The sequence below is a fragment of the Anomaloglossus baeobatrachus genome, chromosome 1 (assembly GCF_048569485.1).
Source record: "Anomaloglossus baeobatrachus isolate aAnoBae1 chromosome 1, aAnoBae1.hap1, whole genome shotgun sequence".
Taxonomy (NCBI): domain Eukaryota; kingdom Metazoa; phylum Chordata; class Amphibia; order Anura; family Aromobatidae; genus Anomaloglossus; species Anomaloglossus baeobatrachus.
The window spans coordinates 934,545,601-934,569,702 of NC_134353.1; the positions used below are offsets into that span (position 1 = coordinate 934,545,601).

General features: G+C 53.6%; 2 protein-coding genes across 6 annotated transcripts in view; both read left to right on the plus strand.

The window, feature by feature from the left end:
* SUB1 (SUB1 regulator of transcription) overlaps positions 1-24,102 on the plus strand; it is a 502,862-nt gene that overhangs the window by 364,496 nt on the left and 114,264 nt on the right. The gene's annotated exons all lie outside the window — the stretch shown is intronic.
* The window catches only part of ZFR (zinc finger RNA binding protein), a 113,098-nt gene that overhangs the window by 45,538 nt on the left and 43,458 nt on the right, over positions 1-24,102 (plus strand). For all 5 annotated transcript variants that reach the window (XM_075328195.1, XM_075328204.1, XM_075328210.1 and 2 more), the window contains exons 10-12: positions 10,336-10,455; positions 10,551-10,696; positions 11,088-11,250. In XM_075328195.1, the coding sequence (XP_075184310.1) occupies positions 10,336-10,455; positions 10,551-10,696; positions 11,088-11,250 (429 nt within the window). The remainder of the gene's footprint in view (positions 1-10,335; positions 10,456-10,550; positions 10,697-11,087; positions 11,251-24,102) is intronic.

A 24,102-nucleotide genomic window follows, 5' to 3' on the forward strand; every position in this document is an offset into this window, starting at 1 on the left:
ACGGGCGGCGGTTGCCTCCATGTAGGGAAGGACTGTTTTATAGTCCAAACTTGAGGTATTAATTTACCCACCCAGGGACTGCTTTTGGACATCCCAATCGTCTGGGTCTCCCAATGGAGCGCCGAAGAAGAAGGGAATTTTGTTACTTACCGTAAATTCCTTTTCTTCTAGCTCCAATTGGGAGACCCAGCACCCGCCCCTGTTTCCTTCGGGATTTTTGGTTGTTCGGGTACACATGTTGTTCATGTTGAAGGTTTTCAGTTCTCCGATGTTCTTCGGATTGAATTTGTTTAAACCAGTTATTGGCTTTCCTCCTTCTTGCTTTGGCACTAAAACTGAGCATCCCGTGTTCCCACGGGGGGTGTATAGCCAGAAGGGGAGGGGCCTTACACTTTTTAGTGTAATGCTTTGTGTGGCCTCCGGAGGCAGTAGCTATACACCCAATCGTCTGGGTCTCCCAATTGGAGCTAGAAGAAAAGGAATTTACGGTAAGTAACAAAATTCCCTTCTTCTTTACCCACCCAGGGACTGCTTTTGGACGTCCCAATCGTCTGGGTCTCCCAATGGAGCGCCGAAGAAGAAGAAGGGAATTTTGTTACTTACCGTAAATTCCTTTTCTTCTAGCTCTTATTGGGAGACCCAGACGATTGGGGTATAGCTACTGCCCTCTGGAGGCCACACAAAGCACTACATTAAAAGTGCAAGGCCCCTCCCCCTCTGGCTATACCCCCCCCGTGGTATCACGGGTTCTCCAGTTTTAGTGCCAAAGCAAGAAGGAGGAAGCCAATAACTGGTTTAAACAAATTAACTCCGAATAACATCGGAGAACTGAAAAACCGTTCAACATGAACAACATGTGTACCCGCAAACAACAAAAAAACATCCCGAAGGACAACAGGGCGGGTGCTGGGTCTCCCAATAAGAGCTAGAAGAAAAGGAATTTACGGTAAGTAACAAAATTCCCTTCTTCTTCAGCGCTCTATTGGGAGACCCAGACGATTGGGACGTCCAAAAGCTGTCCCTGGGTGGGTAAAGAAATACCTCATGTTAGAGCTGCAAAACAGCCCTCCCCTACGGGGGTGTCACTGCCGCCTGCAGGACTCTTCTACCTAAGCTGGCATCCGCCGAAGCATAGGTATGCACCTGATAATGCTTGGTGAAAGTGTGCAGACTGGACCAGGTAGCTGCCTGGCACACCTGTTGAGCCGAAGCCTGGTGACGTAATGCCCAGGACGCACCCACGGCTCTGGTTGAGTGGGCTTTTAGCCCTGAAGGAACCGGAAGCCCCGCAGAACGGTAGGCCTCTAGAATTGGTTCTTTGATCCATCGAGCCAGGGTGGCTTTAGAAGCCTGCAACCCCTTGCGCGGACCAGCGACAAGGACAAAAAGTGCATCGGCACGGCGCATGGGCGCCGTGCGGGAAATGTAGATTCTGAGTGCTCTCACCAGATCTAGCAAACGTAAGTCCTTTTCATACCGGTGAACCGGATGAGGACAAAAAGAAGGCAAGGATATATCCTGATTAAGAAGAAAAGAGGATACGACCTTAGGGAGAAACTCCGGAATAGGGCGCAGCACTACCTTGTCCTGGTGGAACACCAGGAAGGGAGCCTTGGATGACAGAGCTGCCAGCTCAGACACTCGCCGAAGCGATGTGATCGCAACAAGAAACGCCACTTTCTGTGACAGCCGAGAAAAGGAAACTTCCTTCAGAGGCTCGAAGGGCGGCTTCTGGAGAGTAACTAGTACCCTGTTCAGATCCCATGGATCTAACGGCCGCTTGTACGGGGGCACAATATGACAGACCCCCTGCAGGAACGTGCGCACCTTAGAAAGACGTGCTAGACGCTTCTGAAAAAACACGGATAGTGCCGAAACTTGCCCTTTAAGGGAGCTGAGCGACAAGCCCTTTTCTAACCCCGATTGCAGGAAGGAAAGAAACTTGGGCAATGCAAATGGCCAGGGAGACACTCCCTGAGCAGAGCACCAGGATAAGAAAATCTTCCACGTTCTGTGGTAGATCTTAGCCGAATTCGACTTTCTAGCTTGTCTCATTGTGGCAACGACTCCTTGAGATAATCCTGCAGATGCTAGGATCCAGGACTCAATGGCCACACAGTCAGGTTCAGGGCCGCAGAATTCTGATGGAAAAACGGCCCTTGGGACAGTAAGTCTGGTCGGTCTGGCAGTGACCACGGTCGACCGATCGTGAGATGCCACAGATCCGGATACCACGACCTCCTCGGCCAGTCTGGAGCGACGAGTATGATGCGGCTGCACTCGGATCTGATCTTGCGTAGCACTCTGGGCAAGAGCGCCAGAGGCGGAAACACGTATGGGAGCTGAAACTGCGACCAATCTTGAACCAAGGCGTCTGCCGCCAGAGCTCTTTGATCGCGCGACCTCGCCATGAATGCCGGGACCTTGTTGTTGTGCCGGGATGCCATTAGGTCGACGTCCGGCACTCCCCAGCGGCGACAGATTTCCTGAAACACGTCCGGGTGAAGGGACCATTCCCCTGCGTCCATGCCCTGGCGACTGAGGAAGTCTGCTTCCCAGTTTTCTACGCCTGGGATGTGAACCGCGGATATGGTGGATGCTCTGTCCTCCACCCACATTAGAATGCGCCGGACTTCTTGGAAGGCTTGCCGACTGCGCGTCCCTCCTTGGTGGTTGATGTATGCCACCGCTGTGGAGTTGTCCGATTGGATTCGGATCTGCTTTCCTTCCAGCCACTGTTGGAAGGCCAGAAGAGCAAGATACACTGCCCTGATCTCCAGAACATTGATCTGAAGGGTGGACTCCTGCGGAGTCCACGTCCCCTGAGCCCTGTGGTGGAGAAATACTGCTCCCCACCCTGACAGACTCGCATCTGTCGTGACTACTGCCCAGGATGGGGGCAGGAAGGATCTTCCCTGAGACAATGAGGTGGGGAGGAGCCACCATTGTAGAGAGTCCTTGGCCGTCTGGGAAAGCGAGACTTTCCTGTCCAGGGACGTTGACTTCCCGTCCCATTGGCGGAGAATGTCCCATTGAAGTGGGCGCAGATGAAACTGCGCAAAGGGAACTGCTTCCATGGCTGCCACCATCTTCCCTAGGAAATGCATGAGGCGCCGCAAGGGATGCAACTGGCCCTGCAGGAGAGATTGCACCCCTGTCTGTAGTGACCGCTGCTTGTTCAGCGGAAGCTTCACTATCGCTGCTAGAGTATGAAACTCCATGCCAAGATATGTTAGTGATTGAGTCGGTGATAGGATCGACTTTGGAAAGTTGATGATCCATCCGAAAGACTGTAGGGTCTGCAGCGTAGCATTCAGGCTGTGCTGACATGCCTCTTGAGAGGGAGCTTTGACCAATAAATCGTCTAGGTAAGGGATCACCGAGTGTCCCTGAGAGTGCAAGACTGCTACCACCGCCGCCATGACCTTGGTGAAGACCCGTGGGGCTGTCGCCAGACCAAATGGCAGAGCTACGAACTGAAAATGGTCGTCTCCTATCACAAAACGTAGAAAACGTTGATGTTCTGTAGCAATTGGCACGTGGAGATAAGCATCTTTGATGTCTATTGAGGCAAGGAAGTCTCCTCTGGACATTGAGGCAATGACAGAACGCAGGGTTTCCATCCGGAACTTCCTGGCGTGCACATGTTTGTTGAGCCGTTTTAGGTCCAGAACAGGACGGAACGAGCCGTCCTTTTTTGGAACCACAAAGAGATTGGAGTAAAACCCTTGCCCTTGTTCCTGAGGAGGGACTGGGATCACCACTCCTTCCGCTCTTAGGGAGTCCACCGCCTGCAGCAGAGCATCTGCTCGGTCTGGATGTGGGGAGGTTCTGAAGAACCGAGCTGGAGGACGAGAATTGAACTCGATTCTGTACCCGCGAGACAAAATGTCCGTCACCCACCGGTCTTTGACCTGTGACATCCAAATGCCGGAAAAGCGGGAGAGCCTGCCCCCGACCGGCGATGCGGAGGGAGGGGGCTGGAAGTCATGAGGTAGCCGCTTTGGAAGCGGTACCTCCATTTGCTTTCTTGGGGCGCGTGTGAGCCCGCCACGAATCTGAGTTTCTTTGCGTTCTCTGAGTCCCTTTGGACGAGGTAAATGGTGTCTTGCCCGAACCTCGAAAGGACTGAAACCTCTGCTGCCACTTTTTCTGCTGAGGTTTGGTTGTTCTGGGTTGTGGTAAAGAGGAGTCTTTACCCTTGGACTGCTTAATGATATCAGCCAATGGCTCGCCAAACAGTCTATCTCTAGATAAAGGCAAACTGGTTAAACATTTTTTGGAACCAGCATCTGCTTTCCAGTCCTTTAACCACAAGGCTCTGCGCAAAACTACCGAATTGGCGGACGCCATTGAGGTGCGACTGGTAGATTCTAGGACCGCATTGATAGCGTAAGACGCAAACGCCGACATCTGCGTGGTAAGGTGCGCCACTTGCGGCACTGCTGGATGTATGATAGCATCCACTTTTGCTAAGCCAGCTGAAATAGCCTGGAGTGCCCATACGGCTGCGAATGCCGGAGCAAATGACGCGCCGATAGCTTCATAGACAGATTTTAACCAAAGGTCCATCTGTCTGTCATTGGCATCTTTAAGTGAAGCGCCATCCTCCACTGCAACTATGGACCTAGCTGCGAGTTTGGAAATCGGGGGGTCTACCTTTGGACACTGTGTCCAGCGCTTGACCACCTCAGGGGGGAAAGGGAAACGCGTATCTTTAGATCGTTTAGAGAAACGCCTTTCTGGGTGAGCGTCGTGCTTCTGGATTGATTCTCTGAAGTCAGCGTGATCCAACAAAGCACTCAATTTACGCTTGGGATAAAGGAAACGAAACTTCTCCTGCTCCGCAGCCGCCTCTTCTGCTGAAGGGGCTGGGGGAGAAATATCCAACAGCCTATTGATGGCTGAGATAAGGTCGTTTACCATGGCATCCCCATCAGGGGTATCCAGGTTGAGAGGGGTTCCAGGAATGGATTCCTGATCACTCTCATCAGACACATCACAGGGAGACTGATTGCGCTGAGACCCTGAGCAGTGTGATGACGTCGAGGGTCTTTCCCAGCGAGCTCGCTTAGGGTGGCTGGGGCTATCATCTGAGTCATAATCCTCGGCCTGTGAAGCCGGGGACCCCCCTGTGGGCTGAATTAATTCCAAGTGAGGGGGACCTGAGGACAGAGGCCTCGCCGTGCCCAAAGACTGAGCCCCATGCATAGATTGCAAGGTTTCAAGGATTTTTGCCATAGACACAGACATATTATCAGCAAAAACTGCAAAGTCTGTCCCTGTCACCGGGGCAGAACTTACAAGCGTCTCAGCCTGGGTCACTACCTCTCCTGACTCCGGCTGGCGAAGCAGCACCGGGTCGGAGCATTGCACACAATGGGGGTCATCGGAGCCTGCTGGTAGATTAGCCCCACATGCAGCACACGCAGTATACACAGCCCTAGCCTTGGCAGCCTTGCGTTTTGAGGATGGCATGTTGTTGCTTCCTCTGGGAGATGCAGCCAGAAGCGACCTCACAGTGCAAGAAATACAATCTCTCTATATCCTACACAGTACACCGATACACCGTGAGGCACTAGAGGGACCAGCACAGAAAAATCGCTTACCGCCCGCTTAAAAAGCGGGTGTGTGGTCGCCAGATAGCCCCTAGTCCAGGTCTCCCAGAGCCTTGCGTCCTTCCTCCAGCCAGACATGCATGTAATGGCTGCCGGCGTCCTGAGAGAGAAGGGGGGCGGGCCCTGGGCGTTCCTGGCTAAGAGCGGGAAGCCTGCTTCCCTCTGTGCCTAGTGTGAGGGCTGGAGCATGTAAATCAGGCTCCAGCCCTCGTCGCTGCTAGCGAACAGCGTCTCTCCCCTACCCTGAATGACAGGGTGGGGGCGGGAACGAATCGGAGCTGCCGGCGTCCTAGGCCCAAAAAGCCGGGGACTCAATTTATAACCGCCGCCGCCGTAAAAGCGCGGACGGCGGATCCCCGGCGCACCACAAGTCACAGCAGCGCCGCCCGGTCCAGAGGGGGTCGGCGCTGCGTTCCCATACACGAAAAATCCCCCAGTAATCTGTAGGGACACTAACTCCAACGTTGCGGTCCCCGGCGCACTACAACACCCAGCCAGCCCGGAGTGTGTCTGTGCCTGCCGGGGACACAGAGTACCTGTATGATGCAGGGCCTGTCCCTGATCGTACTCCTGCTCCGTCTCCATCAGGTTCTAATGGGTCTGTGGATGGAGCCCGGCGTCAGAGCTGAGAGGCCGGCAGGATCCCACTTCCACAGAGCCCTACCAGGGGATGTGGAAGGAAAACAGCATGTCAGGCTCCAGCCCTGTACCAGCAATAGGTACCTCAACCTTACAACACCATCCAGGGGTGAGAAGGGAGCATGCTGGGGACACTATATGTGTCCTCTTTTCTTCCATCCGAAATAGTCAGCAGCTACTGCTGACTAAAATCTGTGGAGCTATGCATGGAATGTCTGACCTCCTTCGCACACAAAGCTAAAACTGGAGAACCCGTGATACCACGGGGGGGGTATAGCCAGAGGGGGAGGGGCCTTGCACTTTTAATGTAGTGCTTTGTGTGGCCTCCAGAGGGCAGTAGCTATACCCCAATCGTCTGGGTCTCCCAATAGAGCGCTGAAGAAGGGAATTTTGTTACTTACCGTAAATTCCTTTTCTTCTAGCTCCAATTGGGAGACCCAGCACCCGCCCTGTTTCCTTCGGGATTTTTGTTTTTTTCGGGTACACATGTTGTTCATGTTGAACGGTTTTCAGTTCTCCGATGTTCTTCGGATTGAATTTGTTTAAACCAGTTATTGGCTTTCCTCCTTCTTGCTTTGGCACTAAAACTGAGCATCCCGTGTTCCCACGGGGGGTGTATAGCCAGAAGGGGAGGGGCCTTACACTTTTTAGTGTAATGCTTTGTGTGGCCTCCGGAGGCAGTAGCTATACACCCAATCGTCTGGGTCTCCCAATTGGACCTAGAAGAAAAGGAATTTACGGTAAGTAACAAAATTCCCTTCTTTGTTTACTTACCGTAAATTCTTTTTCTTATAGTTCCGTATTAGGAGACCCAGCTCCCTCCCTGTTGCCTGTTGGCAGTTTCTTGTTCCGCTCGTTATCACCGGCTGTTGTCGTAGACAGAGACTCCGGTTGTTCCGGTTCTTGCTCTGTTTTTACTTGTGGGTGGCTATTCTCCTTCAGCTTTTGCACTAAACTGGCTAGATCTGGTTCTCCAGGGGGTGTATAAGCTCAGAGGGAGGAGCTACACTTTTAAGTGTAGTACTTTGTGTGTCCTCCGGAGGCAGAAGCTATACACCCAATGTCTGGGTCTCCCAATACAGAACTATAAGAAAAAGAATTTACGGTAAGTAACAAAATTCTCTTGTTTCATATATAAACTAAAGCCAGTGCTATACTGACGCTATCAAGCTAATTCTTACCATATCTTTAGTTGTGAGATCGGATGTATAGTCTCTGAAATACAGGCAAGTAAAGTTTGTTTTGCTAGTAATTCCTGCCCGTATGCCTGCCTGTCCTTCCTCCCCCACCCCTGTCCGTCCTTCCTCCCCCACCCCTGTCCGTCCTTATTCCCTCCCTCCCTTCCTCACTCCCCTCCCGTCAGTCCGCCCGTCCTTCCCCCTGCCCGTCCGTCCGTCCTTCCCCCTGCCCGTCCGTCCTTCCCCCCTGCCCGTCCGTCCGTCCTTCCCCCCTGCCCGTCCGTCCGTCCTTCCCCCTGCCCGTCCGTCCTTCCTTCCCCCTGCCCGTCCGTCCGTCCGTCCGTCCTTCCCCCTGCCCGTCCGTCCGTCCGTCCTTCCCCCTGCCCGTCCGTCCGTCCGTCCTTCCCCCTGCCCGTCCGTCCGTCCGTCCTTCCCCCTGCCCGTCCGTCCGTCCTTCCCCCTGCCCGTCCGTCCGTCCTTCCCCCTGCCCGTCCGTCCGTCCTTCCCCCTGCCCGTCCGTCCGTCCTTCCCCCTGCCCGTCCGTCAGTCCTTCCCCCTGCCCGTCCGTCCGTCCTTCCCCCTGCCCGTCCGTCCGTCCTTCCCCCTGCCCGTCCGTCCGTCCTTCCCCCTGCCCGTCCGTCCGTCCTTCCCCCTGCCCGTCCGTCCGTCCTTCCCCCTGCCCGTCCGTCCGTCCTTCCCCCTGCCCGTCCGTCCGTCCTTCCCCCTGCCCGTCCGTCCGTCCTTCCCCCCTGCCCGTCCGTCCGTCCTTCCCCCTGCCCGTCCGTCCGTCCTTCCCCCTGCCCGTCCGTCCGTCCTTCCCCCTGCCCGTCCGTCCGTCCTTCCCCCTGCCCGTCCGTCCGTCCTTCCCCCTGCCCGTCCGTCCGTCCTTCCCCCTGCCCGTCCGTCCGTCCTTCCCCCTGCCCGTCCGTCCGTCCTTCCCCCTGCCCGTCCGTCCGTCCTTCCCCCCTGCCCGTCCGTCCGTCCTTCCCCCTGCCCGTCCGTCCGTCCTTCCCCCTGCCCGTCCGTCCGTCCTTCCCCCTGCCCGTCCGTCCGTCCTTCCCCCTGCCCGTCCGTCCGTCCTTCCCCCTGCCCGTCCGTCCGTCCTTCCCCCTGCCCGTCCGTCCGTCCTTCCCCCTGCCCGTCCGTCCGTCCTTCCCCCTGCCCGTCCGTCCGTCCTTCCCCCTGCCCGTCCGTCCGTCCTTCCCCCTGCCCGTCCGTCCGTCCTTCCCCCTGCCCGTCCGTCCGTCCTTCCCCCTGCCCGTCCGTCCGTCCTTCCCCCTGCCCGTCCGTCCGTCCCTCCTTCCCCCTGCCCGTCCGTCCGTCCTTCCCCCTGCCCGTCCGTCCGTCCTTCCCCCTGCCCGTCCGTCCTTCCTTCCCCCTGCCCGTCCGTCCTTCCTTCCCCCTGCCCGTCCGTCCTTCCTTCCCCCTGCCCGTCCGTCCTTCCTTCCCCCTGCCCGTCCGTCCTTCCTTCCCCCTGCCCGTCCGTCCTTCCTTCCCCCTGCCCGTCCGTCCTTCCTTCCCCCTGCCCGTCCGTCCTTCCTTCCCCCTGCCCGTCCGTCCTTCCTTCCCCCTGCCCGTCCGTCCTTCCTTCCCCCTGCCCGTCCGTCCTTCCTTCCCCCTGCCCGTCCGTCCTTCCTTCCCCCTGCCCGTCCGTCCTTCCTTTCCCCTGCCCGTCCGTCCTTCCTTCCCCCTGCCCGTCCGTCCTTCCTTCCCCCTGCCCGTCCGTCCTTCCTTCCCCCTGCCCGTCCGTCCTTCCTTCCCCCTGCCCGTCCGTCCGTCCGTCCTTCCCCCGGCCCGTCCGTCCGTCCGTCCTTCCCCCGGCCCGTCCGTCCCTCCGTCCTTCCCCCGGCCCGTCCGTCCCTCCGTCCTTCCCCCGGCCCGTCCGTCCCTCCGTCCTTCCCCCGGCCCGTCCGTCCCTCCGTCCTTCCCCCGGCCCGTCCGTCCCTCCGTCCTTCCCCCTGCCCGTCCGTCCCTCCGTCCTTCCCCCTGCCCGTCCGTCCCTCCGTCCTTCCCCCTGCCCGTCCGTCCCTCCGTCCTTCCCCCTGCCCGTCCGTCCCTCCGTCCTTCCCCCTGCCCGTCCGTCCCTCCGTCCTTCCCCCTGCCCGTCCGTCCCTCCGTCCTTCCCCCTGCCCGTCCGTCCCTCCGTCCTTCCCCCTGCCCGTCCGTCCCTCCGTCCTTCCCCCTGCCCATGTCTTTCCACCCCTGTAATACCAAAGACTGAGGAGGGTGGACAGGCAGGCAGACGGGCGGGAATAACTAGCAAAATCCAACCACCTATAAAATATTCTGTAGCTGCTGTCAATCAAATAACAGTGCATTGCACAAACTTGCCTGTATTTCAGAAAGTATACATCCGATCTCAACTACAGGTTTGTATAGAATCAGCATGATAGCGCCAGTATAGCACTGGCTTTAGGTTATATAGGAAAATCCTGCTGGTTGGTCCTCTCTTTAAGGAGTTCTCTGGTGGAAAATATTGGATGGATGGCAACCTATGGATCCTCGAATACATCCCCTTTTGGTCGACAACTGGGACCCTCACTGATGGGCAGAAGGGGCACTTATCTGTTAGATGGGAGCAGCTGTGTGCACGCCCAATCTGCTCCATTAATTCCATAGGAGTTACCAGAAAAAGCTGAGTGCAGTCCCATAGTAAGTGGATGGAGCGGTGGTTGAGCATGAGCACTGACTATTCTATGACGGGGATAACCGTGCTCCGCTCTGCTGATCTGTACGGATCCCTACTGATGACTAAGCTATCCCTTATTTTTACAAGAGAGCCCCTTTAACTTGTGTAAATGTGGATATCCTCAAAGGAAAAAAAAATACAAGTGAGGCTGTTGTCAGTTGCAGGATGTGGTGCTGACTTTAATGTGTAACATTTGTTTGCTTTTTTTCAGGTTAGAAACGATGAAGGAAAAGTGATCCGCTTCCACTGTAAGCTCTGCGAGTGCAGCTTCAACGACCCGAACGCCAAGGAGATGCATCTGAAAGGGCGGAGGCACCGGCTGCAGTACAAGGTGAGGGGCGCCACGCCTCCTGCCACGGGACTGGTTCTCCACACTCTGGTCGCTGCTTTATTATAACAGAAGATTTTGTATCTTTTAATAAACAGAAAAAGGTGAATCCGGATTTGCAAGTGGAGGTGAAGCCGAGTATTCGAGCCAGGAAAATTCAGGAGGAGAAGATGAGGAAACAGATGCAGAAAGAGGAGTATTGGAGAAGGCGAGAGGAGGAGGAGCGGTGGAGGATGGAGATGAGGTGAGAGCAAGTGCTTGTGTCTGCAGATAATGCACGGCAGATATGAAGCCTAGCACCTTTTTTATTTATTTATTTTTTTTATTTTATTTTTTATCCCCCCCCACCCCTTTTTCAATGAAGGACTCTGTGCCCAATGTCAGGCTGGTGAATGGAAAAAAGGGCTTCTCATAATGGATATTTCTTTTTCTCTGAGATGTTTGCAAGATGGACATGTCAGGGTGCACTTAATTGAAGCGTCAAATTCAATTTTCTGACTTTCATCCAGCTTCTTAGCAGACTACACAGTTTCACAGTCACTGATCTACCGGCACTGACCTAATGTAATTCCCTCTGATTCCTTGATCCTCTGATACAATATTAAGCCATCACCGTTACATCTTCTGCTCTGCAGGCGCTATGAAGAGGACATGTATTGGAGGCGTATGGAGGAGGAGCAGCATCACTGGGACGACCGACGCAGAGGCCCGGATGGTGGCTATCACCACGGACCTCCAGGGCCACCAGGATTGTTGGGCGTGAGACCAGGAATGCCACCTCAACCTCAAGGACCCGCTGTGAGTTTTTGGGGGGTTTTTTTTGCAATTTTTGTTGCTTAATTTTCCAATCCCTTCCATTTAAAAACCCAAAGGTTTTTGCAAATCCTTCTTAGTACATTGCTGGCCGGTGCAGTACAATGATCTGGTTTAGGATCTATTGTGTGGATTCAAAAAAAGGGCGTAAAGTGACAAGTGCTCATAATATATAGCAAATTGAGGCACTAATCTTGCATAAATCCAAAGTAATACAGCTAGACTCATTGGAGGGGCACTTTGACTTCTAGGATTGCTACCTCCAATAGGTGGCCCCAGAGTTCGTCCTCTTCCTCCCTAAAGAGACAATCATAATATACACCATATTTTTCGTTTTATAAGACGCACTGGATTATAAGACGCACCCCAAATTTAGGAGTAAAATAGGGAAAAAATTTTAATGTTAAAATGAGGGTCCATCTTATAATCGTAGTGCGTCTTATAATATCTCACTGAGGGGGAGCGTCTGTGGTGGTGCGGCTCAGAAGGGTCACAGGAGGCATGGTCGGCGATGCTGCAGGCTCGGAGGAGAGGATGTCGCAGCTCAAGAGTCAGTGGATGGAGTGTCGGCGATACTGCGGGTTCGGAGGAGGGGGTGTCGCAGCTCAGGAGGGTCAAGGGACTGAGTGTCGGCGATACTGCGGGCTCGGAGGAGGGGGTGTCGCAGCTCGGGAGGGTCAGTGATACTGCGAGCACTCTGTATCGCAGCGGCGGGCGCCATTGATCTGGCGGGCTGTGGGCGCTATTGATCTGCCTGCAGGCTCCATTGAACTGCCGGTGGTTGAAGCGATGAACTTCAAGAAAATTACCGTGGAGGCCAATCTGTGCACGCGCCATTTCCGTGACAATTTTCTTGAAGTCCATTGCTTTCCGCCTGTATATGTAGCCCTTAGCCCACCGGCTGATCAGTGGCGCCCGCCGCAACACCCTCAAGCTCGCAGTATCGCCAACTCTGTCCTTTGACCCTGCTGAGTTACTCTACTGCAGTGACACCCCCCTCCTCTGAGCCCTCAGTATTGCCGACCCTGCCTCCTGTGATCCTGCTCAACCACCGCCACCTCAGTAAGGCTAGGTCCACATTTCCGTTGTTTATGATCAGTCACAATCCGCTGCTCTGATAAACAACGCAATCCGTTTGGCGGATTCCGTGGTTTCCTATAGACTTGTATGAGCGGCGGATTGTGACTGATGCCCTTGTGTTGCATCCGCCGCCCGACTGATCAGTCGTGGAACGACTGACCGTCGGGCCTCATCAATGCAGCATGTAACGTTTCTTTGTCGCTCTATTGGGAGACCCAGACAATTGGGTGTATAGCTACTGCCTCCGGAGGCCACACAAAGTATTACACTTAAAAGTGTAAGGCCCCTCCCCTTCTGCCTATACACCCCTTGTGGGATCACGGGCTCCTCAGTTTTCATGCTTTGTGCGAAGGAGGCTAACATCCACGCATAGCTCCACTGTTTAGTCAGCAGCAGCTGCTGACTTTGTCGGATGGAAGAAAAGAGGGCCCATACTAGGGCCCCCAGCATGCTCCCTTCTCACCCCACTTTTGTTGGCGGTGTTTAAGGTTGAGGTACCCATTGCGGAATGCTTATGTTTTCACTGCACATGCTCAAATCTTGTGTTTAATCATTCAAATGAATGTCTCTCGGCGGCCGAACGATCAGCTGATCGCCCGGTGGCCGGCTTCTGTGAGCAATCAGCTGATCGGCCTGCTTATGAGAGTGATCAGTTCACAATAGCCGGCCGCCAGTAGATTGTCTGATTGCTCTCAAAAGCCGGCGGCCGGCTATTGTGAACGATCAGCTGATTGTTCTCTCTCTTGTTTTACAACGGAATCCGCTTTCTCATGACAATGAATTCCAATTCTTGTCACGCGTTGTACAACGCATCAGTCACAAGCATCAAGCAATGCATGTGACTGATGCAAAACAGCAGAAATGTGAACCTAGCCTAAGCCATATCCGGATTATAAGATGCACCCACATCTCCACCCAGTTTTGGGGGGAAAAAATGCGTCTTATCTGAAAAATACGCTATATATTTTGTTTTCTCTGACGCCTCATTGGGGGACACAGGACCATGGGTGTTATGCTGCCTATCCATAGGAGGACACTAAGTAGATGCAAAAGCATAGCTCCTCATCTGCAGTATACACCCCCTGGCCGGGCCAGGCAACCTCAGTTTTAGCTTAGTGTCTGTAGGAGGCACATCTTTCAAGGTTTTGTTATTTTTTGAGGGAGACTGTTTCCTTTTTGGGACCGATCTCCCAATACCATCAACGCTCGGGAACACTGAGTGTTGCCTCCACGTACCCCCTCTTGCGACACTGGATCCTGGGCTGCATCTCACTGGACGACGGGTCCCACAGACACCGATTTTCCAGAGCCCAGGGCAGACGCACAATTCCTCAGCCCCTCTTTGCAGGCTCTGAGTTGAACATTGATTGCACTGTGTGACCAGACACAGCAGGCTGACTCTGCTATTCCCACTGCCTAGGCTCAGGCAGTGTTTAAGGTGAGATTCCCCCTGACTGGTTTCCCAGACAAAGGGAGAAAAGACGGTGAAGTCCCTTGCTGATTGCAAGGAGGAGAGCCCTAGGGATCCTGAACACACAGTGTTAATTTTTCTTTAGCTGCGTGCTGGCTGGAGGAGGGTGGGGGGGGGGCACTCCTTTAGCACTAACCCCCCCCCCCACCCCCAGGAAAGCATGTGAAGATCTCCACAAGCTTACTCCTCCCTGAGGACGCAGGGCCATCGGCTGATTCTGGTGAGGTACTTGCTTCACTTGTAGCTCTGCTTAGCATTGCTCCCCCTCCTGGCATACTCCTATCAGGAACATGCAGAATTCTAAGGCCCACATAGGCTATTATTCAGCCTGCACTGCCTGCCACGCTGAGCTACCATGTAAACACACCTCTTCTCTCTGTGGTTCCTGTGCCCCTATAGCCCCCCCAAGACCCCACCGTCGCAACAGTCAGCCCAGAGCCTAGGGCTCCCAGCCCACCGGAATGGGCACAGTTTCTGTCCCAATCCATGGAAAAACTGTCACAGAACCTGGTTCTGGCTATGCAATGTCGTCCTCCACACCCTTCTGGGCCCCTGGACGGAACGCAGCCTGAGGATACCCCTATGGAGGGTCCTTCTGAGGTAATCTGGGCACATGCTTCACCGGTTGCAGGGATCAGGAAAAAAGCACACGGCCGGGTGTCTCCAGCGGGCTCTCCCTCCGGAGCACACAGGGCAGGCTCTCCCACACGCTCCACGGCTTCTGAAGAGCTGGAGGAGGGAGAATGCTGTTTGTACTAAGAGGATTCCTTGGTTTCAGCCTCCCCAGATGATCAAACTGCAATAGACTCCCTTATAGCAGCAATCAACCAAACTCTGCATGTGGAAGATCCCCCATCCACTATCACTGACCATGCAGTCTCCTTTAAGAGGGCAAGAAAACTCCAAAAGGTTTTCGCTGATCACCCTGAGTTTCAGGATATCCTCACAAAGCAAAGGGAGAAGCCTGACAGGCGCTTCGGTAACCGAAAACTCATGGAGTCCCGGGACCCTTTTGCCTCACCTGCCCCTAAGGTCTCCCCCGGTCTCCCGCCTTGCCACAGAGACGCTCCTGTCTTTGCCCGATGGTTCCTCCATCAAGGACCCTACAGGCAGGTGGAGCACCTCGCCCGCTCTGCTTTTGAGGCTGCGGGTTCCTCCCTCTCGCCCTCCTTTGCCTCTGTGTGGGTCGCAAAGGCGATCTCGGTCTGGGCAGAATCCCTTAACACTTCGCTTGAGGAATCCCAGTTCACTCGTACCTTCACAGAGATAACAGCTCAAATTGCCGCTGCGGCGGAGTACCTCATGCAGGCCTCCATGGACGCTGCTACCTGTGCAGCGTTTGCCGCCTCAAATACCATAGCCATTCGTAGAGCTCTCTGGCTCCTTGGAGGCAGAGTCCGCTCGCCATTGTCGAAGTCTCATACGGGCCTTCCCTTTTTTCCAGACCGATTTTGTTTGGTGAACGGCTGAACCAGCTCATTTCTGACGCCACGGGAGGAAAGAGTACCTCTCTCCCCCAGCTGAAGTCCAGGACGACCTTCACCAGACGTCCACTATCCTCGTTCCGCTCCTTTCGGAACTCATTTGGGTGGTCAACATCCCGTGCTGTTCCCGCCACCAGCCGCGGACTACGCAGGGACCGACCTTCTCAGCTCTCCCCGAAACCCACTTCGTCATGGCAGCCTAGACCGAAACAGTCCAGGACTAGGGAGACTCGTCCACGACGTTTTCCCCCCTCATGAATCCTTCGGCGCCCCAGAAGACACACTCGTAGGAGGTCGACTGCGGCTCTTTCAACACATCTGGGCTGCCGCCACAGACAAATGGGTGCGAGACCTTGTGTCTTCCGGTTACCACATAGAATTTCGGACCCGACCCCCGAGTCGGTTCTTTCTCTCAACCCCCCCAAAGACTCGAAAACGACGCAAAGCTTTTTTCTCAGCAATCCACTCGCTCCAAACAGCAGGAGTGATAATACCTGTCCCGGACGACGAGAAGTTCAGAGGTTTTTATTCCAATCTCTTTGTGGTCCCCAAAAAGGATGGATCAGTTCGACCTATCCTGGACCTCAAACACCTGAACAAACATGTGCACGTATGGAGATTCAGAATGGAGTCCCTAAGGTCCATTATTGCATCCATGGTCGAAGGGGAATTCCTCGCCTCCATAGACATCAAGGACGCGTACCTGTACATACCAATCGCCCCAGATTTTCAATTCGTAGCTATACCCTTCAGCCTTGCCACTGCACCAAGGGTCTTCACCAAAGTCATGGCAGCCGCCATGAGCGTCCTTCACGCCAGGGGAGTAGTCGTTCTCCCTTACTTGGGCGACCTCCTCATCAAGGCCCCCTCCTTCCGCGACTGCTCAACCAGCATACAGATCACTGTAGACACACTATCCCGCTTAGGGTGGCTAGTGAATCTAGACAAATCATCCCCGATCCCATCACGATCCATCACCTTCCTGGACATGTCACTGGACACTTGTCGGGGCTTGATCTACCTCCCCCTGGACAAGGCGACCGCTCTTCAACGAGCGGTACGCTGCCTTCTACGTCCTCCGTCTCGCTCCATTCGATTCAGCATGAAGGTACTCGACAGGATGGTGGCGGCTATGGAAGCAGTACCCTTTGCTCAACTGCACCTCCGCCCACTGCAGCTTAGCCCTTCTAGCGGCCTGGGACAAGAGCCTCTTCTCCCTGGACAGACATCTTCACCTGACGCCTTCAGTCAGGTACGCACTCCGCTGGTGGCTTCGGTCCTCATCCCTATCTAAGGGGAGATCTTTTCCCCAAGTGAACTGGCTGGTCCTGACCACGGACACCAGCCTCCTAGGCTGGGGAGCAGTGTACCGGCACCACACTGCTCAAGGACGTGGGACGCCCCAGGAGTCTTCCCTACCCATAAACATCCTGGATATCCGCGCGATCTTCCTCGCGCTCAGGGCGTTCTGCCCTCTGCTAGCGGGTCGTCAGATTCGAGTCCAATCGGACAATGCGACAGCTGTAGCCTATGTCAATCGGCAGGGGGGCACCCGCAGCAAAACTGCTTATCTCGAGGCCCACAAGATCCTCCTCTGCGCCTAATTGACGGGGTCAGTGATATCAGCGGTACACATACCGGGGGTAGAGAACTGGGCAGCAGAGTTTCTAAGTCGCCAAGTCTGGCCGCCGGAGAATGGTATCTCCACCCAGATGTGTTCCTACACATCTGCACTCGCTGAGGCACACCAGACGTTGGATCTAATGGCCTCAAGGTTGAACGCAAAGGTACCCGCGTTCATAGCCAGGTCACGCTACCCGCAGTCCATCGGCGCGGATGCTCTAGTCTACTCCTGGCACCACTTCCGCCTGCCTTACATATTTCCACCTCTACCCCTGCTGCCGCTGTTAATCAGGAAGATCAAGGCAGAGGGAGTCCCGGTGATACTGATAGCACCGGACTGGCCCAGGCGCGCCTGGTACGTTGAATTAGTACAAATGCTCGCAGACATACCGTGGCGCCTTCCAGACATCCCAGACTTGCTGACCCAAGGGCCCATTTCCCATCAGAACTCCAGAGCCCTGAAGCTGACGGCATGGCCATTGAGACCTGGGTATTAACAAGAACGGGATTCTCCCCCGCGGTTATTTCCACCATGATCAGCGCCCGAAAGCCTGTGTCATCCCGCATTTACCACCGTACGTGGAAAATTTTCCTTTCATGGTGCAGGGAAACTAACGTGCAGCCTATGCCTCTGGCCATCCCCAGAATTCTCGACTTTCTTCAGCGCTCTATTGGGAGACCCAGACGATTGGGGTATAGCTACTGCCCTCTGGAGGCCACACAAAGCACTACATTAAAAGTGCAAGGCCCCTCCCCCTCTGGCTATACCCCCCCCCGTGGTATCACGGGTTCTCCAGTTTTAGCTTTGTGTGCGAAGGAGGTCAGACATTCCATGCATAGCTCCACAGATTTTAGTCAGCAGTAGCTGCTGACTATTTCGGATGGAAGAAAAGAGGACACATATAGTGTCCCCAGCATGCTCCCTTCTCACCCCTGGATGGTGTTGTAAGGTTGAGGTACCTATTGCTGGTACAGGGCTGGAGCCTGACATGCTGTTTTCCTTCCACATCCCCTGGTAGGGCTCTGTGGAAGTGGGATCCTGCCGGCCTCTCAGCTCTGACGCCGGGCTCCATCCACAGACCCATTAGAACCTGATGGAGACGGAGCAGGAGTACGATCAGGGACAGGCCCTGCATCATACAGGTACTCTGTGTCCCCGGCAGGCACAGACACACTCCGGGCTGGCTGGGTGTTGTAGTGCGCCGGGGACCGCAACGTTGGAGTTAGTGTCCCTACAGATTACTGGGGGATTTTTTGTGTATGGGAACGCAGCGCCGACCCCCTCTGGACCGGGCGGCGCTGCTGTGACTTGTGGTGCGCCGGGGATCCGCCGTCCGCGCTTTTACGGCGGCGGCGGTTATAAATTGAGTCCCCGGCTTTTTGGGCCTAGGACGCCGGCAGCTCCGATTCGTTCCCGCCCCCACCCTGTCATTCAGGGTAGGGGAGAGACGCTGTTCGCTAGCAGCGACGAGGGCTGGAGCCTGATTTACATGCTCCAGCCCTCACACTAGGCACAGAGGGAAGCAGGCTTCCCGCTCTTAGCCAGGAACGCCCAGGGCCCGCCCCCCTTCTCTCTCAGGACGCCGGCAGCCATTACATGCATGTCTGGCTGGAGGAAGGACGCAAGGCTCTGGGAGACCTGGACTAGGGGCTATCTGGCGACCACACACCCGCTTTTTAAGCGGGCGGTAAGCGATTTTTCTGTGCTGGTCCCTCTAGTGCCTCACGGTGTATCGGTGTACTGTGTAGGATATAGAGAGATTGTATTTCTTGCACTGTGAGGTCGCTTCTGGCTGCATCTCCCAGAGGAAGCAACAACATGCCATCCTCAAAACGCAAGGCTGCCAAGGCTAGGGCTGTGTATACTGCGTGTGCTGCATGTGGGGCTAATCTACCAGCAGGCTCCGATGACCCCCATTGTGTGCAATGCTCCGACCCGGTGCTGCTTCGCCAGCCGGAGTCAGGAGAGGTAGTGACCCAGGCTGAGACGCTTGTAAGTTCTGCCCCGGTGACAGGGACAGACTTTGCAGTTTTTGCTGATAATATGTCTGTGTCTATGGCAAAAATCCTTGAAACCTTGCAATCTATGCATGGGGCTCAGTCTTTGGGCACGGCGAGGCCTCTGTCCTCAGGTCCCCCTCACTTGGAATTAATTCAGCCCACAGGGGGGTCCCCGGCTTCACAGGCCGAGGATTATGACTCAGATGATAGCCCCAGCCACCCTAAGCGAGCTCGCTGGGAAAGACCCTCGACGTCATCACACTGCTCAGGGTCTCAGCGCAATCAGTCTCCCTGTGATGTGTCTGATGAGAGTGATCAGGAATCCATTCCTGGAACCCCTCTCAACCTGGATACCCCTGATGGGGATGCCATGGTAAACGACCTTATCTCAGCCATCAATAGGCTGTTGGATATTTCTCCCCCAGCCCCTTCAGCAGAAGAGGCGGCTGCGGAGCAGGAGAAGTTTCGTTTCCTTTATCCCAAGCGTAAATTGAGTGCTTTGTTGGATCACGCTGACTTCAGAGAATCAATCCAGAAGCACGACGCTCACCCAGAAAGGCGTTTCTCTAAACGATCTAAAGATACGCGTTTCCCTTTCCCCCCTGAGGTGGTCAAGCGCTGGACACAGTGTCCAAAGGTAGACCCCCCGATTTCCAAACTCGCAGCTAGGTCCATAGTTGCAGTGGAGGATGGCGCTTCACTTAAAGATGCCAATGACAGACAGATGGACCTTTGGTTAAAATCTGTCTATGAAGCTATCGGCGCGTCGTTTGCTCCGGCATTCGCAGCCGTATGGGCACTCCAGGCTATTTCAGCTGGCTTAGCAAAAGTGGATGCTATCATACATCCAGCAGTGCCGCAAGTGGCGCACCTTACCACGCAGATGTCGGCGTTTGCGTCTTACGCTATCAATGCGGTCCTAGAATCTACCAGTCGCACCTCAATGGCGTCCGCCAATTCGGTAGTTTTGCGCAGAGCCTTGTGGTTAAAGGACTGGAAAGCAGATGCTGGTTCCAAAAAATGTTTAACCAGTTTGCCTTTATCTAGAGATAGACTGTTTGGCGAGCCATTGGCTGATATCATTAAGCAGTCCAAGGGTAAAGACTCCTCTTTACCACAACCCAGAACAACCAAACCTCAGCAGAAAAAGTGGCAGCAGAGGTTTCAGTCCTTTCGAGGTTCGGGCAAGACACCATTTACCTTGTCCAAAGGGACTCAGAGAACGCAAAGAAACTCAGATTCGTGGCGGGCTCACACGCGCCCCAAGAAAGCAAATGGAGGTACCGCTTCCAAAGCGGCTACCTCATGACTTCCAGCCCCCTCCCTCCGCATCGCCGGTCGGGGGCAGGCTCTCCCGCTTTTCCGGCATTTGGATGTCACAGGTCAAAGACCGGTGGGTGACGGACATTTTGTCTCGCGGGTACAGAATCGAGTTCAATTCTCGTCCTCCAGCTCGGTTCTTCAGAACCTCCCCACATCCAGACCGAGCAGATGCTCTGCTGCAGGCGGTGGACTCCCTAAGAGCGGAAGGAGTGGTGATCCCAGTCCCTCCTCAGGAACAAGGGCAAGGGTTTTACTCCAATCTCTTTGTGGTTCCAAAAAAGGACGGCTCGTTCCGTCCTGTTCTGGACCTAAAACGGCTCAACAAACATGTGCACGCCAGGAAGTTCCGGATGGAAACCCTGCGTTCTGTCATTGCCTCAATGTCCAGAGGAGACTTCCTTGCCTCAATAGACATCAAAGATGCTTATCTCCACGTGCCAATTGCTACAGAACATCAACGTTTTCTACGTTTTGTGATAGGAGACGACCATTTTCAGTTCGTAGCTCTGCCATTTGGTCTGGCGACAGCCCCACGGGTCTTCACCAAGGTCATGGCGGCGGTGGTAGCAGTCTTGCACTCTCAGGGACACTCGGTGATCCCTTACCTAGACGATTTATTGGTCAAAGCTCCCTCTCAAGAGGCATGTCAGCACAGCCTGAATGCTACGCTGCAGACCCTACAGTCTTTCGGATGGATCATCAACTTTCCAAAGTCGATCCTATCACCGACTCAATCACTAACATATCTTGGCATGGAGTTTCATACTCTAGCAGCGATAGTGAAGCTTCCGCTGAACAAGCAGCGGTCACTACAGACAGGGGTGCAGTCTCTCCTGCAGGGCCAGTTGCATCCCTTGCGGCGCCTCATGCATTTCCTAGGGAAGATGGTGGCAGCCATGGAAGCAGTTCCCTTTGCGCAGTTTCATCTGCGCCCACTTCAATGGGACATTCTCCGCCAATGGGACGGGAAGTCAACGTCCCTGGACAGGAAAGTCTCGCTTTCCCAGACGGCCAAGGACTCTCTACAATGGTGGCTCCTCCCCACCTCATTGTCTCAGGGAAGATCCTTCCTGCCCCCATCCTGGGCAGTAGTCACGACAGATGCGAGTCTGTCAGGGTGGGGAGCAGTATTTCTCCACCACAGGGCTCAGGGGACGTGGACTCCGCAGGAGTCCACCCTTCAGATCAATGTTCTGGAGATCAGGGCAGTGTATCTTGCTCTTCTGGCCTTCCAACAGTGGCTGGAAGGAAAGCAGATCCGAATCCAATCGGACAACTCCACAGCGGTGGCATACATCAACCACCAAGGAGGGACGCGCAGTCGGCAAGCCTTCCAAGAAGTCCGGCGCATTCTAATGTGGGTGGAGGACAGAGCATCCACCATATCCGCGGTTCACATTCCAGGCGTAGAAAACTGGGAAGCAGACTTCCTCAGTCGCCAGGGCATGGACGCAGGGGAATGGTCCCTTCACCCGGACGTGTTTCAGGAAATCTGTCGCCGCTGGGGAGTGCCGGACGTCGACCTAATGGCATCCCGGCACAACAACAAGGTCCCGGCATTCATGGCGAGGTCGCGCGATCAAAGAGCTCTGGCGGCAGACGCCTTGGTTCAAGATTGGTCGCAGTTTCAGCTCCCATACGTGTTTCCGCCTCTGGCGCTCTTGCCCAGAGTGCTACGCAAGATCAGATCCGAGTGCAGCCGCATCATACTCGTCGCTCCAGACTGGCCGAGGAGGTCGTGGTATCCGGATCTGTGGCATCTCACGATCGGTCGACCGTGGTCACTGCCAGACCGACCAGACTTACTGTCCCAAGGGCCGTTTTTCCATCAGAATTCTGCGGCCCTGAACCTGACTGTGTGGCCATTGACATTAAGGAATAACGTTTGGAACTCCATTCTATGTCTGAACTGGGTGCAAAAAACCTAAAAAACATCACTATGGGGAGATAAGGTATGCACACCAGTGACTATGGAAGGGGAATACATGGAATAGCAGAAACTGCTGTGTGAATACTGACATGAAAAATTCAATAGCTATTTGTTAGAATGAAATGTGAAAAATGGAACCTGCATTACTGCCATGAATATATGAATAAAGAGAAATTTAGCTACTGAATTGATCAATGCAGAAGAGCCCCAACACTACGCCAAAGTATTTCTCTACGTTGGGGTCCCTAGCTTGTGTGTGTCCTCTCATGCAGTTAAAAAACTTACCGTGTATGGGACGCTGAGACCCAGGCTATATATGCGTATAATGTGGATTGGCAATAGGTGTGTATGGGGAGGGTTCACAAACGAAAAAACTACTAACATTAAGGAATAACGTTTGGAACTCCATTCTATGTCTGAACTGGGTGCAAAAAACCTAAAAAACATCACTATGGGGAGATAAGGTATGCACACCAGTGACTATGGAAGGGGAATACATGGAATAGCAGAAACTGCTGTGTGAATACTGACATGAAAAATTCAATAGCTATTTGTTAGAATGAAATGTGAAAAATGGAACCTGCATTACTGCCATGAATATATGAATAAAGAGAAATTTAGCTACTGAATTGATCAATGCAGAAGAGCCCCAACACTACGCCAAAGTATTTCTCTACGTTGGGGTCCCTAGCTTGTGTGTGTCCTCTCATGCAGTTAAAAAACTTACCGTGTATGGGACGCTGAGACCCAGGCTATATATGCGTATAATGTGGATTGGCAATAGGTGTGTATGGGGAGGGTTCACAAACGAAAAAACTACTAACATTAAGGAATAACGTTTGGAACTCCATTCTATGTCTGAACTGGGTGCAAAAAACCTAAAAAACATCACTATGGGGAGATAAGGTATGCACACCAGTGACTATGGAAGGGGAATACATGGAATAGCAGAAACTGCTGTGTGAATACTGACATGAAAAATTCAATAGCTATTTGTTAGAATGAAATGTGAAAAATGGAACCTGCATTACTGCCATGAATATATGAATAAAGAGAAATTTAGCTACTGAATTGATCAATGCAGAAGAGCCCCAACACTACGCCAAAGTATTTCTCTACGTTGGGGTCCCTAGCTTGTGTGTGTCCTCTCATGCAGTTAAAAAACTTACCGTGTATGGGACGCTGAGACCCAGGCTATATATGCGTATAATGTGGATTGGCAATAGGTGTGTATGGGGAGGGTTCACAAACGAAAAAACTACTAACATTAAGGAATAACGTTTGGAACTCCATTCTATGTCTGAACTGGGTGCAAAAAACCTAAAAAACATCACTATGGGGAGATAAGGTATGCACACCAGTGACTATGGAAGGGGAATACATGGAATAGCAGAAACTGCTGTGTGAATACTGACATGAAAAATTCAATAGCTATTTGTTAGAATGAAATGTGAAAAATGGAACCTGCATTACTGCCATGAATATATGAATAAAGAGAAATTTAGCTACTGAATTGATCAATGCAGAAGAGCCCCAACACTACGCCAAAGTATTTCTCTACGTTGGGGTCCCTAGCTTGTGTGTGTCCTCTCATGCAGTTAAAAAACTTACCGTGTATGGGACGCTGAGACCCAGGCTATATATGCGTATAATGTGGATTGGCAATAGGTGTGTATGGGGAGGGTTCACAAACGAAAAAACTACTAACATTAAGGAATAACGTTTGGAACTCCATTCTATGTCTGAACTGGGTGCAAAAAACCTAAAAAACATCACTATGGGGAGATAAGGTATGCACACCAGTGACTATGGAAGGGGAATACATGGAATAGCAGAAACTGCTGTGTGAATACTGACATGAAAAATTCAATAGCTATTTGTTAGAATGAAATGTGAAAAATGGAACCTGCATTACTGCCATGAAT